The 16969-nt window shown below is 33.2% G+C and overlaps 3 protein-coding genes across 4 annotated transcripts; all 3 read left to right on the top strand.

The window, feature by feature from the left end:
- Nucleotides 1-1016: 1016 nt before the first annotated feature.
- On the top strand, nt 1017-8666 carry LOC133309756 (uncharacterized). Of its 2 annotated transcripts, XM_061510560.1 has the most exons (10): nt 1017-1181; nt 1539-1564; nt 1706-1790; nt 2475-2684; nt 3865-3987; nt 4082-4139; nt 4304-4377; nt 7250-7338; nt 7422-7494; nt 8125-8666. In XM_061510560.1, the coding sequence occupies exons 1-9, from the start codon at nt 1080-1082 to the stop codon at nt 7489-7491; spliced, it is 837 nt and encodes a 278-aa protein (XP_061366544.1). In that variant the 5' UTR covers nt 1017-1079; the 3' UTR covers nt 7492-7494; nt 8125-8666. The 2 variants fall into 2 exon arrangements, 1 of the variants encoding a protein (XP_061366544.1); XR_009751368.1 differs by lacking the exon at nt 4304-4377.
- A 235-nt stretch (nt 8667-8901) lies between these two features.
- LOC133309757 (small ribosomal subunit protein bS21c-like) lies at nt 8902-10865 on the top strand. The gene is made up of 2 exons (XM_061510561.1): nt 8902-9651; nt 10518-10865. Exons 1-2 carry the CDS (start codon nt 9248-9250, stop codon nt 10630-10632), a joined length of 519 nt encoding a protein of 172 aa, XP_061366545.1. The 5' UTR covers nt 8902-9247; the 3' UTR covers nt 10633-10865.
- Nucleotides 10866-14191: 3326 nt separating this feature from the next.
- Nucleotides 14192-16969, top strand: LOC133309764 (26S proteasome non-ATPase regulatory subunit 6 homolog). Its single transcript, XM_061510570.1, has 7 exons — nt 14192-14498; nt 15179-15269; nt 15354-15499; nt 15594-15813; nt 15936-16044; nt 16264-16432; nt 16527-16969. Exons 1-7 carry the CDS (start codon nt 14248-14250, stop codon nt 16699-16701), a joined length of 1161 nt encoding a protein of 386 aa, XP_061366554.1. The 5' UTR covers nt 14192-14247; the 3' UTR covers nt 16702-16969.

Raw genomic sequence — 16969 nt, 5'->3', positions numbered from 1 at the left:
CAAACGTGCTCGTCAAATTTTTCATCTAAAAGATGTTTCCTTGTACTCCATTTGACATGTTTTATTTCTGTGAATGATATTATTTAATTCATATTCTTATTTTCACTTTACAATACTAAAAAGATAATTATTTTAGCGTATAAATATAAAAAAATTACATAAAATAAAAAAATAATCATCCTATTCGAGTAAAAAATTACGGCTTTCAAAATTTTATGATAAATTTGAGTCATGCAATCAATTACAAGACCGTGTAATGGATTACATAAAAAAGTCAACAATCAAACATGAGGTGTTTAAAAAGCCAGGTTTCTCCTTGCTTGTTTTCTTGGACAGCTAAACAAATGTGTATTATTAGGTGTAAACTTTTGGGGTTTCACTTGCAGTCTTGCACAACTTGATGATCTAGTCTTTTCAGTTTTGACCCCAATGGTATCCTCACTTCAACATGAGAACCATGGGCCCTTGGGCAACATTTAATTGCCTAAAATTTGAACATTTTTTTTTATATATTTTAAGGATTCCTGGTTTCTACTGTTGCTATTGCTGTATCTAGAAAAAGTAGCAGCAAATTTATTAATATTAAGATACGGAGTTGTAACTTAAAAAAAAATTAGGATATGAAACCGTGTCTTAGTATAAATAAGTGTTATTACAAATTTTCACATCTTTAGTAACGGAAGAGCTATTAAAGCCATATTTTAATTGACTAACATTATTTTTATAAAAAAATGCATTTAATTCACTTCAAGTCCTCAACAGCTAAACATTTTTTAAAAATATTTTTAATAAGATCTTTTACTCTCTCCTTTATCTCAATAAACAAATAATTTATTAATTTCACACTCTATTTATCTCGTTATTTGTCCGGTAATTGCTTACCTTAAATTTTCCTTAAATAAGTTGAATAATGTTTTTAAATTAAAAAAATTATAATTAAGCTAGTTACGAAGAGTCTCTTCTTTTACAAAAAAAATATTTGCGACCATCCAAGTCCAAGCCTTCCAGAAATTTTTTACTTTTTTGTTTTCTCTTCGCAGAAAAAAAAAGAGAGTACAAGTTTGAACAGAGAGTAACAGATGAAGAAGGTCACAGCAATTGTTTCAATTTTCGTAATCGTAACACTTTGTTTTCAAGAACTCTTCCATGTTTCTTCGTCGCCTCTCTTATACGAAAACCAGGTAATAGCGTATGCCTCCGTGTCGGACTTTAAATAAACAAAAACTATATGGTATATAATGTCTTACGAGCATTCTTTTTTTTATTTGAGGTGAGCACTAGATTGCGTTTCGTAGCTTAATTATGAAGAATCGACGTTTGGTTTTTGTTGGTTAAAAAATTTGAAGTTTCGGATTTGAAAAATGGAGTAATGAATTTTTAGGGTTCAAGTTCAGTGTTAGGTTAAAATTTTTGCTTGATTTAATTAGAATCTTTATGAAGTCCTAAGCTTACATTTCGTTTGAGTTTGAATTCTAGTGCCAGATTTACGAATTTAACACTTGTTTTCCACCATCTTTCTTTTGAAATGTTTTCTCCAGGTTTATGAGGAATCTTCTGGTGGAAGGTATTGGAATGGAGTTACAATTTATTCATTGTTAATTAATACTCCATCCAAATATCTAAATGACTTACTTTGATATTTAGCTCTTGTTCCCAAACAGATACATATGGTTCCATCCTAACTTAGTTGTGTTTTTTATTGTAGAAATCTTAAACAGGAACAAGATCATGCTCGTGAAGTGCATTGCTCCAGAGAGAGAAGTAGGACAGCTTGGAAAGTAATAGAGGAGGTATGAAAAACTCCTTTGGCAATCATTATAAATTTATAACATTTCAGTATGAAGTGGTGTAAATTTGGAATCACATTCATGAATATTATTAGAAATGTGGATTATTATGTAAATGTACAGGCTCAGTGTAAATGGCTAGGCTTAATATATCATCTAAACATAGTAATTAGAAAAATTGTATTTTTGTATTTATTACAATCTGTTGAGATATATAGTCCCACATTGGTTGTATGTGCAACTAATGTCGAGTTTATAAGATCTTGGGCACTCCCACCCTTTGAGCTAGCTTTTGGAGTGGTGTATCCCAAGGTTCCTTACATGGTATCAGAGCCTCGCCGCCCCCCACTTTCTCTTGTGGAGTTTCTTAGCACAGGTAGGCTGGGCCTGTTGCATTGTCCACGCTTCAAGCCCAAAAGGCTCTCGTGTGAGGGGGCGTGTTGAGATATACAGTCCCACATTGGTTGTATGTGCAACTAATGTGGAGTTTATAAGGTCTTGGGCACTCCCACCCTTTGAGCTAGCTTTTGGGGTGGTGTATCCCAAGGTTCTTTACACAATCATTATATAAATATCGAGTCTGTGGGGTAGTTTACACATGGTTTTTCGGCATATGCTTCTCTCTTCACTCTCTCTCTCTCTCGCTCTCTCTCTCAACAAATTTGTTTCTTTTATATGTTCTTGTAGTATTTGACACCATTTGTGGAAAAAGAAAACTATCAGCTTTCAAGGAAGTGCAAACTTCACCCTGAAAATGATGTATTCAGGGATCAGGAAGAGCATAAAGTTTTCATAGACAGACATGAATGGCAGTGTGGATATTGTAAGAAAAGCTTCCGTGGAGAAAAATTTCTTGACCAGCATTTTGATAACAGACACCACAATCTTCTGAATCTAGTATGTCAATTGCATTCCTTTTCTCACTGAGTTTGGAACATACGTACTGTGAAGTGCAAGCATTCATCTTTAATTTCATCAGTTATCAGATGAGTTAAAAGTCTTAATTTCCCCCATTCCCCCTCTCTTTTTTTTTTTTTTTTTTTTGTATGTAGAGCTCGTATATGCTCATGATTGAGACATTTAAACCAAAAGATTCTCTTCTGTTAAGTATATCTTTATCTTCTGTTTCTTTTGGCTAGAATTCTCATCCTGAAACAATGTTACCTTACAGCTATCACTGTTTTTAATGTCAAATCTCAATATGCTTCTTATTATTTTCCATTTCTGTTATGTCAAAATGTGGTTCTCTACCCTTAAGCTGTAACTAACGCAACTTTTTTGCTGCCATTTATAGCCTCTTCCCGTTTATTTCAAACTTTTTTTATTTTTAAATACTTAATTAGGTCAATATCCAAGATATATAGATAGCCAAACTCACGTGAAGCTGTCTGGTTTTGAAAAGTTCACCCAGTTTCCCCCCTCTGTGATGGCTGAGAGACCACAGCCTCCCATCCTCTAAAGTTTCCCTAAAATTTTCTTGTAACATACATATAATATAGTATTTGTCCTCTTTGGAAAAGTTAAATTAGTCCTTGGCTTCTGCTGGCATGTGGGAATAAACAATTGGCTGATCTGAGTATTTTCTACTACATATCATCGTTCTAGTAATGTTAATATTGGACACCGAATCAATAGACTGAAAATAGGCTTGTTGGAAGTTTCATTGAGTTTTTGAGTCTGACTTTAAATTAGAGCCTGTTTGGCACCTCTCTTTTTTAAGCTAAAAGCTATTTTTAAGCTAAAGCTAAAAAAAAGAGCTTTAAAAATAAAGCTACAAGCTGTTTGATGATTATATAAATTTTTTAGCTTAAAAGCTGTTCATTTAAAAAAAAAAACTGATACAACTTAAAAAAAGCTCCTCCTGGGGGCTTTTGGCTTATTTTTTTTCATTATAAAAAAAAACTCTTTATTATAAGAGCTTTTGTAAAAACCTGTTTGGCTTAGCTTCTATTTACAAGGAGAATAGAAGCTAAAAAAAAGACCTCCTAAACAGGCACTTACTTTAGGTTCTATTTAATATTTTTGTTTTAATCAGACAATGTTGTTTCCTTTACTTCATGGGTTAATTTAAATGCAGAGTCATGGTAAGTGCTTGGCTGATTTATGTGGGGCATTGCATTGCGATGCTGTGATGAGTTCCAAGTCCTCTAGAAGCAAATGTAATCCGGCAGCTGCTGCCAGAAACCGTCACCTATGTGAGGTTGCCTTCATTTTTTATTTTATTTTTTAATTTGTGTTGACTGCTCATTGTAGCGTCAACTACTCTACCTAATCCAAATGCATTCTTTGATCAGAATATTGCTGACAGTTGTTTTCCTATAAGTGAGGGTCCATCAGCAGGCCGTCTTCATGGTATACTTATGTTTTCTTTTACTGTTTTCTCCTTGTTGTGCCACTATCATGTTTCTTGTCACTCTTTTTTTCTTTTTCTTTTTTAAAAACAAAAATTGCTTCATTTTAATGTTGTGGTAGTTGTTGATTTATTTTCTTATGGTGATTTTCTGATGTGCTGGTAGAATTGTTTCTGCACCAATTTTGTGATGCTCATACCTGCTCAGGGAAACATAAACCCTTCTCTAGAGGAGGCAAGGTAAGGCCTGATTATCTCATTGGGGTAATTTGTTATCAGTATGCCTTTAATTACAAATCTGTCATTGCTAACTTTAGTAATATAGGGAATCAATACTTCCACTCAGAGATGATATTTGTTGTGAGGTTTTAGGCCATGTGCTATTCACAAAGTCCATGGAAAAAGCCTTATTGGCATTACTTTAATGCTTTTTTTTTTTTTTTTGGTTAGGTCAATGGAGGAAGCCCAAAATATGGGAGACCTTCATCCAAACCACAATAAGTGATCTCAACACCATATCTTAACTTAAAACCTTAAGGCATTGGGATTATGTGTCATTTCATTTATATGGTCCTTAGTGTAATACCGGTTATTTTACACACGCAAGAAATTAATAGTATTGTTTATAGATATATTTTTTTACAACATATATACGTTACTTTTTTTTTTCAATTGAATCACTATCAAGTTAGGGAAATAATATGTATGCTAATAGATATATGAAGTTGTGGCTTTTCCGTTGTATCAAAGTTGAACCTGTGACCATATAATTTCGGTCAATTATTTAATATCATAGTCCTGTGGATAGGCTTGGCATCAAGCACATGTTGTTTTGTGGAATATTATTAGGAATGCACGGATAGGACATATATAGTTGTGATGTCCCTTTATCGTTTTTCTATAATACTATTATTTGTGGATTCAGATTTTTTCTCTTTCTCTATGATGTATAACCCGAACAGAAACATCCTTGCTGGATTTGTACCATTCTCTTCTATGGTTCTGTGCTACTCTTTACGGTGAACCATTTTAATAGCACCCCAAACAAAAGAGATGCCAAGAGAAACATCTTCATTTCCAAAAGCACATCCAAGTAGCTTATTCCATCGCGAAGAAACAATCTACCCAGACCTTTGTGTCTCAACCTTGGCCTCGCTTCCAAATCTCATTCCTCGAAATTCTAATGATATTACTACGCTTTCCTTCTGTCCACACAGGCTCCCTGCCTATAAATAAATCATGGTGCACCAAGACTAACATCTACTCCTGTTAGCCTACAGTGTTCTGATTAAGTTACACCCCAAAACCAATTTCAAAATAATAAAACATAATATATAGATTTCTCAAAATCAAACCATAAGCATATCTCGGTTTCATAATAAATTATTCAATGTGGAATGCTTCTCAAATATTCAACCACAGTTCATAAATCATAATAAAATAAAATAAATTATATTAAAGATAATAACCATGAAATTAAATATAGTTTGGACTTGAATAGTCCCCACTATTTACTCTCTATCCAATGTCGTCAAAATATAATATTAGGATTGTTAGTCATGCTAGTTGATCTTGTAACGTGATACCGTCGCTTCCAAAGGTTAGTTGTATCAGTTAGAAAGTTGTAAGGGGAACAACAAGTCATCTTCTCCTCAGCAGAATCCAAGCGAACAAAGTTTATTTTGAACGAGAGTGGGTGGACAGTAGGAAAGCATAGTAATATCATTAGAATTTGGAGGAATGAGATTTGGAAGCGAGGCCAAGGTTGAGACACAAAGGTCTAGGTAGATTGTTTCTTCGCGTATGGAATAAGCTACTTGGATGTGCTTTTGGAAATGAAGATGTTTCTCTTGGCATTTCTTTTGTTTGGGGTGCTATTAAATGGTTCACCATAAAGAGCAGCACAAAACCATAGAAGATAATAGGTACAAAAGCCAGAAAGGAAGTTGCTGTTCGGGTTATACATCATAGAGAAAGAGAAAAAAATTGAATCCATGATTAATAATATTATAGAAAAACGATAAAGGGACATAACAACTATATATGTCCTAACCATGCATTCCTAATAATATTTTGCAAAATAACATGTGCTAGAAGCCAAGCCTATACACAGGACTATGATATTAAATAATTGACTGAAAGTATATGCTCACATGTTCAACTTTGATACAACGGAAAAGCCACAACTTCATATATCTATTACCATACATATTATTTCCTTAACTTGACAAATTGAAAAAAAATAAAATAAATAAGTAACATATATATGTTGTAAAAAAATATCTGTACTAATTTCTTGCGTGTGTAAAATAAGCGGTGTTACATGAGTAATGAAGTCCCACATTGCATAAGAATTGACTAAGCAAGGACCATAACAATATAAATGGAAATATGCATAAACTCATAGGTTAAGATGTGGTGTCAAGTCCAATTGTAGTTTGGGTTTTACTTCCCCATTGATGGAGATCTCTCCTGTTTTGGCCTCCCGCTAATGGCCTAATGTCAAATCATCATCTAAGGTCAAATGATAGGGATCAACCAGCACAAAAGAAAGTACTAACAGAGGAACTTGTATTTATTGAAAATAGGCCAGTGCAAGGTATGTGTGTTGAGAGTACAATGACAGAGGAAATGTAGAAGGGTAATTACATGGAAATAACGGTAAGCTAATGTCCCTCTAGAGCAATTGGAGAGACTTTAGTCCCTCCCAGTTCCAGTCTAAGCCAAGAGTCCAGATGCCCTCTCCAATCCACATGCTTTCCTTTTATTCAGCCTCTTCCTGCTCCATCTCTCCAACTGTTTTCTGTTGAGCAGCTGTACCAGAACCTTCCCCTTCTGACAGATTAATTACTGACTCAGCAGGACTTACTTGGGCCTTATACTTCTTACGCGTATATACTTTATGAGATGGGCCTGTATCATCAAACTTGCAGTTACAGTACCTTTCCGTTCTTATCAGGAAGGTTTTAAAATTTTTAGGCATTAGCTTTTGTCTTTTCAATTCATGATGCCTCAGTTCTGAAGATTTCAGCTTCATTATAACTAATTTATTATAACCAAACACGTATCATAAAAGCTGCTATTTATGAATCCTGGTTTCTTGCCTCTGCAGGAGCAAGGAAGTTTCTTCCGCCTGGCTGCTGGAGCATTGATCTTGGTTTTACTTCCTGTATTCTATCTTTTTCTTTATTTGGTACAAAGGTACGATTTCTTTATTTTTAAATGCTATTTAAGCATTCACGATTCTACACCAATATTTCATAATGCTATTGGGAAAGTTGCAGTGATATGAAGAGTCGAACTCAAGAGCTTCGTCGCATCTCAAAAGCCGGATGGAAAGCAAAACCATCATGATTGGTAATGTTTATCTCTTATTCTCTTTTAAATGGATGCGTCTTGGTTAATTACATGACAGAATGGGCTGAAGTGACAATGAAATTGTCATTAATTAACGATGGACTAATATCATGTCGGTTGTCGATTGATTCTGATTATCCTGGTGTCACAGCCTTTTTTCTTCCTTTGACATGAGTCTCAAATCTATTGTTTATGCACTTTCCGTCCATCGTTATTGTTCTTATTTTCTTGCTTTTTCACATTGCTTTATTTTGTGTGTACGTTGTCCATGTTACATGATCAAACGTAATTCATTAAATTTATTTTCATTTTTAGTTACTAATCCATCTATGCATTCCATGCACATTTTATTGAGGCTTTGTTTTCTTTACTGATGAACATTCTATGATGTAATGCATTATTCACTCCAACTCTATTCTCAACTGCAATTTATTAGCTCCAGGAGTCCGGCATCAGTTCTCCATTTTATTCATCCACATCTAGTTCTATTAAATCTCTTTCCTTTCAGAAATGATTACTCTTTCGTTACATCTTGTGTCAACAACGTATGCTAAGCCCTAATCCCTGCTCAAAATCATGGTCCATCTAAGTAAAACTTCTCTGTTATGTGGAATTCTTTTATTACTGCAGGTTAGACTGTTGCAATCATCATCTAGGGTGAATGGGTCGACAAAGATGGGAAGATATACTGCATAACGTTGATTTTGGCCTTTCCTCCAAGTGGATTCTCTTTGCATGTCTGTGTCAATGAAGGAAATGTGGAGAATTATTATGGAGTGCATGAAGGAAATCAAACTTCGCACTGGTCAAACACACTTTCCCTGAGGTGTTGTTGATGAAGGGCAGGAAAACATTGTTTGATGATCATACATCTTTTGTCCATTAAGCCAAGAAAGAGGTTATTAGCGGAGCAATTTAGGAAACCCATTTCCAAGTTTGCTCAAAATTTATGTAAACATTGACCTTCTTCCGCCTTAAAAATCTCAATTCACCAACAAAGCTAGAAGATCCCAGCCCAAAGCGATAAAGAGACTTGTTCTTCTAACAGCTAAAATTGTAGGCTTGTTCTTCTAATAGGTAAAATTGTGTTTGCAATCATAACGACTCTTACTGCTGATTACGCATAAAGCATTCTTGGAGGCATTTTATGGAATGTCTCAGAAGGCAGTCGCAATTCCCCTGATGTATACATAATACATGCAAACAGTCGAGGGCAAATGGACTCGACATCTTTTTTTGAGTGTTTAATTTTGGTTTTTCTTTAATTTAATTAATGAATTAAAATAAAAAATTATAAGATGGGTTTGCCTGTATTAATATTTGCGAAAAATTATATACACTAATAGGATGTTTACAATACTCTATAAAAATGTTAAAAGTTGCACAATAATGAATTCTTATAATCAAGTTGACCTAACCTGGGAATCAAACTGCATTAAATGCAAGTCATGAGTTTCATTCTTGATTATATACTTTTTATTGGGAGGTATCGTATGAGTGGTAATCCTGATCCCAATAAAATTGAGGAAGAATTAATTTTTTCTTTCTTTCCAAAATCCGATTTTTTTCAACAACAAAAAAGTAAAAATATGATTAAACTCTAAGCCCAAACCCAAGCCAACCTGCACAAAATCAAGAAGAGTCTAACTTATGGTGCTTTTACAGTGACCCTTTCATACTGTGGGACCCAAAAGTAGAGCCCACAGCACAATACTGCCATTTCCAACAGAGGCGGAAGGTCGAGGGTCCGGTTATGGCGGTCTCAACAACGTTCCTCCCTTCAACATGGCCATGCCCACTCTCCTCACTGCTCCGCCTTCCGAAAATGTCATCACGTTCACGGTGGTGTTCAGTGATGGCGGCCACCGCATCAGCATCAGAATATTTGCGTGGAAGTGGAAGTGATTTATCAATATCAGGCATAGCGATAGCGTATCCAGCACTGGCTTATTCAACGACTCTTTATTCCAAAGCAGCATACAACGTCCAGATCATAGTTGGCGACGACGAGCCCGAAGACAAGCTCGTCTATCGCTTCAAGAAGGAGGTCCTCAAGGCCGGCGTGCTTCAGGAATGCAGACGGAGAAGGTTCTTCGAGAACAAACACGACAAGATCAAGAGGAAAGCCCGAGAAGCTTCTAGAAGAAACCGAAAGAGGTTTCCTTTTCCTCCTCACTTTTATTTATTTATTTTTTTAAAAATAAATAAATTATATTTTATTGAATTCTACTTATATTACAAAATGAGAAAGTGGCAAATGATTTTTGTCTTGTGTTTTGGTGTCGTGTTAACGAGGCTTCATTCTTTTTTGGTATCATTCACACCAATAAATTATTTTTTCGCAAATGATTTTTGCACCAAAATTCAGTGTATCCACCGATGAAAGTATTACACATCATGGACAGAATTAAAAGTTGAGGATCAGATTGAGTTGAGAATTAAAGGTTTTAAACTCCTCTTCCCAAAGATTGAGGATCATCCCAGTAGTGTAAATGGGCTAAGGTGTGATGGATTTGCCTTAAATAGGTCACAATGTGTAAAATACTTTAAGTCTAACTTAATCTATGTAGGTGCGCAAATTATAAATCTAATCTAACTTATATTTATATAAAAAAAGTTTTGACTCATATCTATTAGCTTCTTTAAGTCTATTATGTATTTAATAATTACAAAAATAATTAAAATAATATTATTTTATTATTCAAAATTATTAAAATAATAATTTTATTTATTTTATTTAAATAAATAATATGATATGATATAAGTTTGCATGTAGACATTCAAAAGAAAACCTATAACTTATTTTCTAAATAAATTTTCTTAAAAGATTGTGTCTAATAGACCAAGTCTGACGTAATGTAGACTGAGTCATAAGTCTCTATTAGGCCTGAACTATTTACATCCATGTTCACCCTATGTTGAGCTCCTATGTAGCAATTGAGCTATCATCATTTGGTATGCCTTGATTTCTTTGTGTATTTGTTGGCAAATATTGTCATTTGATTTGCTCCACTGGATGACAGGAGGCCACAATCAAGAGCTCCAGCACAAAGTACACACGATTCTCCTAAGAAGAAAGAGGATGAGGAAGAATATGATCATTGGGAACTTCCAGATGTAGATATTCCATATTGTTAAACAGTGAAAGAAAAAAAAATGAAAACTTTTTAACATCACGTAACTCTCTTCTAATTTCAATGCCAAATCCCTCCATCAATTGGGCAGCTGACTTATATGTGAATTGCTTGTACAGGCCTTCCTTGTTGGTTCCTTGAGTCTGATAGATGTATGTTAGCACTTTGAGTTTTTATTTAGTTTGTATTATGGAGATTTTCTTCTAGCTAGGTTAGCGATTCAAGACTTCCTCGAAACACTTGTTATTATTATTATTTATTGCAGTAACTCGTTTCATTTGCCATTCCCAACATTAGTGGCGTGAAAAAAGTTAGTTGTGGTGGTATTAAGAGATCACAATGGATCTTTTTTGGGAAACTTCTATTGTAATTTAGGTTCATGCAATCCTCTTGATCCAGAATTATGGGGATTACTAAAAGGTTTGGAACTGCTTTGGGGAACAGGATTAAAAAGAATAGAGCTAGAATGTGATTCTAGCCAAGCCATCCAGATGTTAAAGGAGCAGCATGAAGATCTTAGGGACTCTCAAGTCACTACTAGCAGATTGAGATTATGGTTAAAAGCAGATTGGACTATTCATCTTGTTCATACCAAGAGAGAAAACAACAAATGTGCTCATTGGTTAGCTAAAGCTGGACAGACTAATAATCTCCATTTCAAGATTTTTAAAGATCCTCCTCCTTAGTTGATGGAACTTATAGTTGCTGATGCTAGAAATATGTCTAACTTGTTAGTTTCTGATTTGTAATTTCTTTCTGTTTCTGGAGCTTAGCCCCTCTTTATTTACAAAAAAAAAAAAAAATTGATTTGTAAACAGAGGTGACATATAAGGTGAATATAATTTGACTTACACTTAGTGTTTTAAAAATCAATTCATACTAAGCGAGTCGACCTTGGTAACCCGATGAGTTTCTAGGTCCAAGATGCTATTTGGACCGGTTGTGCAATCAATTTAGTTTGGACCGGTCGAGTAGGCTGGATCTAGTGACTCGAGGAATTATACAAAACTCGATTTGGACATGTCACTATGTTTATTTTTCTTAATTTTTTTTTATATTTTTAGTTCACGGGTTTTAAATCTTGGTATCACTCTATTTTAGTTTGTGTCAAATTATTTCTTGCTTTTTATTTGATGTTGTTGATAAGAACTTTGACATTTTTTGCTGTTGATTGAAAACGACCATGGTCATTTTCGGTAGCTATAAAGGTATTATGGAACCTTTTTCTTTTATTAATGTAGTGAAAGCCTATAGCATGCAACAGTGATTAGATAAATCCCTGCATAAACTTTGGCCTTAAGCAATGAAAATTACAATCCTTTTTGACTTTTTGTGTAGCAGTCTAACCCAGTGAGCTTGAAATAATATTTATTGTGATATGGGTACCTTTGCCTGTTGCATAATGTATTGCCTCTTTATTCATCAATGTAATACGAAGAAGTTTCCATTATTGATAGTTTTCTTCCGTGAATTTTTAATATAAGTAATATAATTAATTTTTTTAATATATGTACATCATATCTGGTTGAACCCAGTTGAACCAATGGCCTCGTGACCTAATACTTCAACCAAGTCGAAGACCAGTTTGAGTTGTAAAATACTGCTTACACTAAACTTGTTCTGTTTCGACATAAATTTAAAAATATATTTATTTAAAAATCAGGCTATAAATCTAAGGATTGACTAATAAACATGTAATCTGACCTAAATTCTTTAGAAATATATCTCTTAATTTTAAATAAAAATATTTATTTTTTGATTTATATTAATAAACAATAATATTTCGGCTGAATTTTTTTTTTCTAGGAATTTTTTTTTAACCGATAGATAAATAGGATTATGAGGTTGAAAGCTTATTATAATTTTTAGAATTAAAAAGACTAATAGGTTATGCCTTTTACTTTTTAAAGATGGGTTAGATCTCATTTGTAATTTAACTTATAGCAAGATTCATAAATTGATAGGTCAATCTAGCTATTTATGTCGCTAAATATAAGTACCTCGTCGTATAATTTATCATATTATGATTTTTTTTAAAGAAAAAAGATTTATTGTTATATAATAAAATAAACAGAATAATATTTCTGCAGTTAATGCAGATAAGTTATTTGTATTTACTTCTAAAACGAAATCGTTTTGGAATTTAAAATTAATTAATTAAAATTATAAAGACTATAATAACCTTGAAATAAATTAAAATTATAAAAACACCATGATTTCCGCCCTAAAACGACATCGTATTAGGTTTACTGCAGATAACTTATCTGTAGTGCCTGTAGAAAAAATGAATCCTAAAATAAATAAATTGGAAAAATTACTCAATTTTTTTAGCCATTAATAATTCGTAAGTAATTGACTCATTTTAAGAGCTTGCTATTACAAGTATCTTGAGCTTCTTAGGGACTTACAGCTCAGCCCATTATTGTTAAAAAGTAGTGTAAAAATGTAAAAAATTTACATTTTTACGTTTTTACTAAGGTGATACGTCTTAAAACGCAAGTAAAACCTCTTTTTAGTAAAAATTGGTAAAAACTACGTGTAAAAACGGTAGAAACACAAGTTTTTACGTTTTTACTTAAATCGAAAAATCAAACCAGGTCAACTTTTAACCCATGATTGGTTTTATTTTTATATTCTTAATAAAACAAAATAAAAAAATCCTATTTCCATTTCCGCAAATCAAATGCACACTATCTTCTTCTAACTATTTGAAAAAAAAAATACTTATGCGAGGCCATTGAATTTTCATTTAAAAGTTTTTAAATTTTATTCTTTCGATATGGTGGAACTTGGTTATATGAATTGATAAATTCTTTTTGTATTTTTGAAATTATGTCTTATATAGTTATGTGACTTATATTTTTTAAATATGAAGTTATTCATTGAATTTTGAGTAGTGACTTATGTGATATTTTTTTACATGCGTATATATATATAATTTTGTATCTTGACCTTAAGTAGTAAAAACTTTACGTTTCGTGATGTTTTTACTATTTATGTTTCTATCATTCCCTTCTGTTTCTACATAGAAACTCGATTTTGTCAACATTGACTCGACTTACATTGAACCATATTTAGCCTATTACAAATAATTAAATAAAACAAACTCGAAGCTTTAAAAAAACATATTTGGAAAGTAAATTATAAGATTTCTTTTAATGTCGAGCGTATAAATTTATATTATATTATTCATTTTAAATAAATAAATAAGTTATTTTTTATTTTTAATTATTAAATTTCTAATAAGTTTATGTAGCCTAATAGGCTTAGACCATACTTTTATTTTTAAAATAAACTAGAATAGACTTATAATTTGGACCTTTTATACAAGGCTAACAAATCAGATATATCTAAAAGTTTTCACACATATATAATTTTTTTTTTTTTATAACACACATATATAATTTCTTTAAAAGAAAGTCTAACTCAATCCAACCTATTTACAATGCAATTCCCATTGTATTTGAAGTTCCAACCAAATAATAATAAATAAATAAATAAAAGGAAAAGAAGTTTGATTTAAAAAGAAAAAGAAAAGAAAAAAAGCGAGTGATATAGAGGGGGGTGTGTTTGCAGCCTGTGGAAGGTAAAGCAAAGTTGGGAATCGAATACAGAAGCCATGGAAGGAGAAGAGGGATCTCAGCAGCCACAGTTAGTGTTAGCAGACAAGCTATTCCTTCTGAGACAACCAGATGTGCCAGACATTGAAAAGGTTCGATTTAAAGAGGATGTTTTCACTCATGTCAAGGATAATGATATGGTCCCTTTATACGAAACCCTAGTCGCCGATTCCGTATTGGACTTAGATCGTGCCCTTCTCGACTCCATGCGTGCTAAAATTGCTGATGAACTCAACAAGCTCGACGAAAAGTGAGTTTCCTTCTCTTCCTTCCTTAACCTAGTTTTTTTTTTTTTTTTTTTTTTTTTTTAAATTTGTTCCGATTGGGAATTTCGTACAGCATCAAGTTTTAGATTTGAAATGCTGTATGTTGATAGAATGGATGTGCATAATTTTGAAGGCAGAGTGATGAAGACTTAAACCATAGTCCTTCAAGTTTATTTTTCGAATTAACCGTCTTATATGAGATTTGTTTATTTGAATTTTACTAATATATTTGACACGTTCTTTTTCTCTTGATTAAAGTTGTGGTGGTTGTTGTTTTTGTTATATTATTGTTATGACTATTGATGTTTGTTATCTCCTAGAGGCTAAAAGTCTCTATGCATGAAGTTTGGCACCTCTCTGGGGTGATGATGTATGATTCACATGCTTTGTAATACAGATTGGTCTTCTTTTATTTTTTTCAAGATACAAAAGGAAATATTAGAGTGAAAAGAAGGAAATTTACAACTCGGAGAGTATAAGATATATCCTCTGAAACCTAGAAAACTTGATACTAGGAGAATGAAAAATGCAGAGACTAGGCCAGATGGATTGTAATAATTTCATTTTCCATTTTCTGACTCTTTGATATGCAAACTATTATTTGAAAAGTGGTAAGTTTATAGTACGTGCACTTACGATAGTACATGTGGATGCCTCATTTTAGGATTGCTGATGCTGAGGAAAACTTAGGGGAGAGTGAAGTTCGTGAGGCTCACTTGGCGAAATCCTTGTTATTCATCCGGATTGGGGACAAGGTATAGATACCTATTATAACTTATTGCCCTTTTCCTGTCTGCTTCTGGAATCAATTTTTGATAACACTTTCCCTTATGTACCAGGAGAAAGCATTGGAACATCTCAAGATAACTGAAACTAAGACAGTTGCAGTTGGCCAAAAGATGGACTTGGTGTTTTATACATTGCAGCTTGGTTTCTTTGACATGGATTTTGATCTCATTTCCAAAAGCATTGACAAAGCTAAAAAGTAAGTATTTGAATTAAAAATGTCTGTAGCTATGCCCTCTTCCATAGTTTTTGGTTAATTATTGGTTTTTTAACATTTTGCATTATAATGGAAGCTTGTTTGAAGAAGGTGGTGATTGGGAAAGGAAGAATCGACTGAAAGTGTATGAAGGCCTATACTGCATGTCCACTCGAAATTTCAAGAAGGCTGCCGAATTGTTTTTGGATTCTATTTCAACCTTTACAACCTATGAACTTTTTCCCTATGACACCTTTATATTTTACACAGTTTTGACAAGCATTATAACGTTGGATAGAGTTTCCTTAAAGCAAAAGGTACATGGATTCTTTCATGTGGTCTTTTCACTATTTATCCATTTCCTTTTCACTGTTGTTTTATGTTTCTTGTCAAGTGTTCTGCACATTCCAGATTATTAACTTCATCTAATTTGCATCAGGTAGTGGATGCTCCTGAGATCTTGACGGTGATTGGCAAAATCCCATATCTTTCCGAGTTTTTGAACTCCTTATATGATTGTCAATACAAGTCTTTTTTCTCAGCATTTGGTGAGCAGACATCTGCCAAATCTCAGTTCTTTTGTAGTGATTTCTTAAAGTTTTAGCTCTTCACTGGCCACACTTTATGCTTTAATTTTGTGTTATATTTTGAGAATTTATGGAAGTCATCTAATGTGCAGCAGAGGCTGCTTGGTGCTGTTCAATAATTCATTCCTATCTGTTTGATCCTATGTTCATAGTTTTGTTTCATTTTGAAATATATTTCAGCTGGCCTGACTGAGCAAATTAAACTGGACCGTTATCTGCATCCACACTTCCGATATTACATGAGGGAGGTCAGAACTGTTGTTTATTCCCAGTTTTTGGAATCTTATAAGAGTGTGACGATTGAAGCCATGGCAAAAGCCTTTGGAGTGACAGTGGATTTCATTGATCTGTAAGTAAATACATTTCAGACTCAATTTTGGTTTAGCATTTGATTAGTATTTAAATGCTGTGGGAGAAAGCTCAATACATTTATTTGCTTCCAGGGAGCTGTCACGTTTTATTGCAGCAGGGAAACTTCACTGTAAGATTGATAAAGTTGCAGGTGTTCTTGAAACTAACCGTCCTGATGCTAAAAATGCTCTTTACCAAGCAACTATTAAGCAAGGGGATTTCCTATTGAACCGGATCCAGAAATTGTCACGTGTGATTGATCTTTAGGCTATCTCATGCAATTTTAAAAAATTTATTGGAAAGGCAGCGATACAGACATTTTCAAGGACATCCTGTTGAATGCATTTTACTAAGTGGACGTGAGGCATGACATTTCTGTGGTCTATTTGATTTCCAAATTAATGAACAATCAAGCTTGCTGAATTCAAATGTCTCAATCAGTTTTCAATTACTTTTTTAAACAGTTTAATTATTTTTTTATGATGAGTATATTTTGTGTTTGAATGCTTACGTATAGGATATAATATGATATATC

The sequence above is a fragment of the Gastrolobium bilobum genome, unplaced genomic scaffold (genome assembly GCF_033153095.1).
Source record: "Gastrolobium bilobum isolate Gb01-03AN ecotype WA unplaced genomic scaffold, APGP_CSIRO_Gbil_v1 utg10474, whole genome shotgun sequence".
NCBI lineage: Eukaryota > Viridiplantae > Streptophyta > Magnoliopsida > Fabales > Fabaceae > Gastrolobium > Gastrolobium bilobum.
Note: the sequence above shows the minus strand (reverse complement) of the source record. Positions and strands in the feature narration are given on the sequence as shown.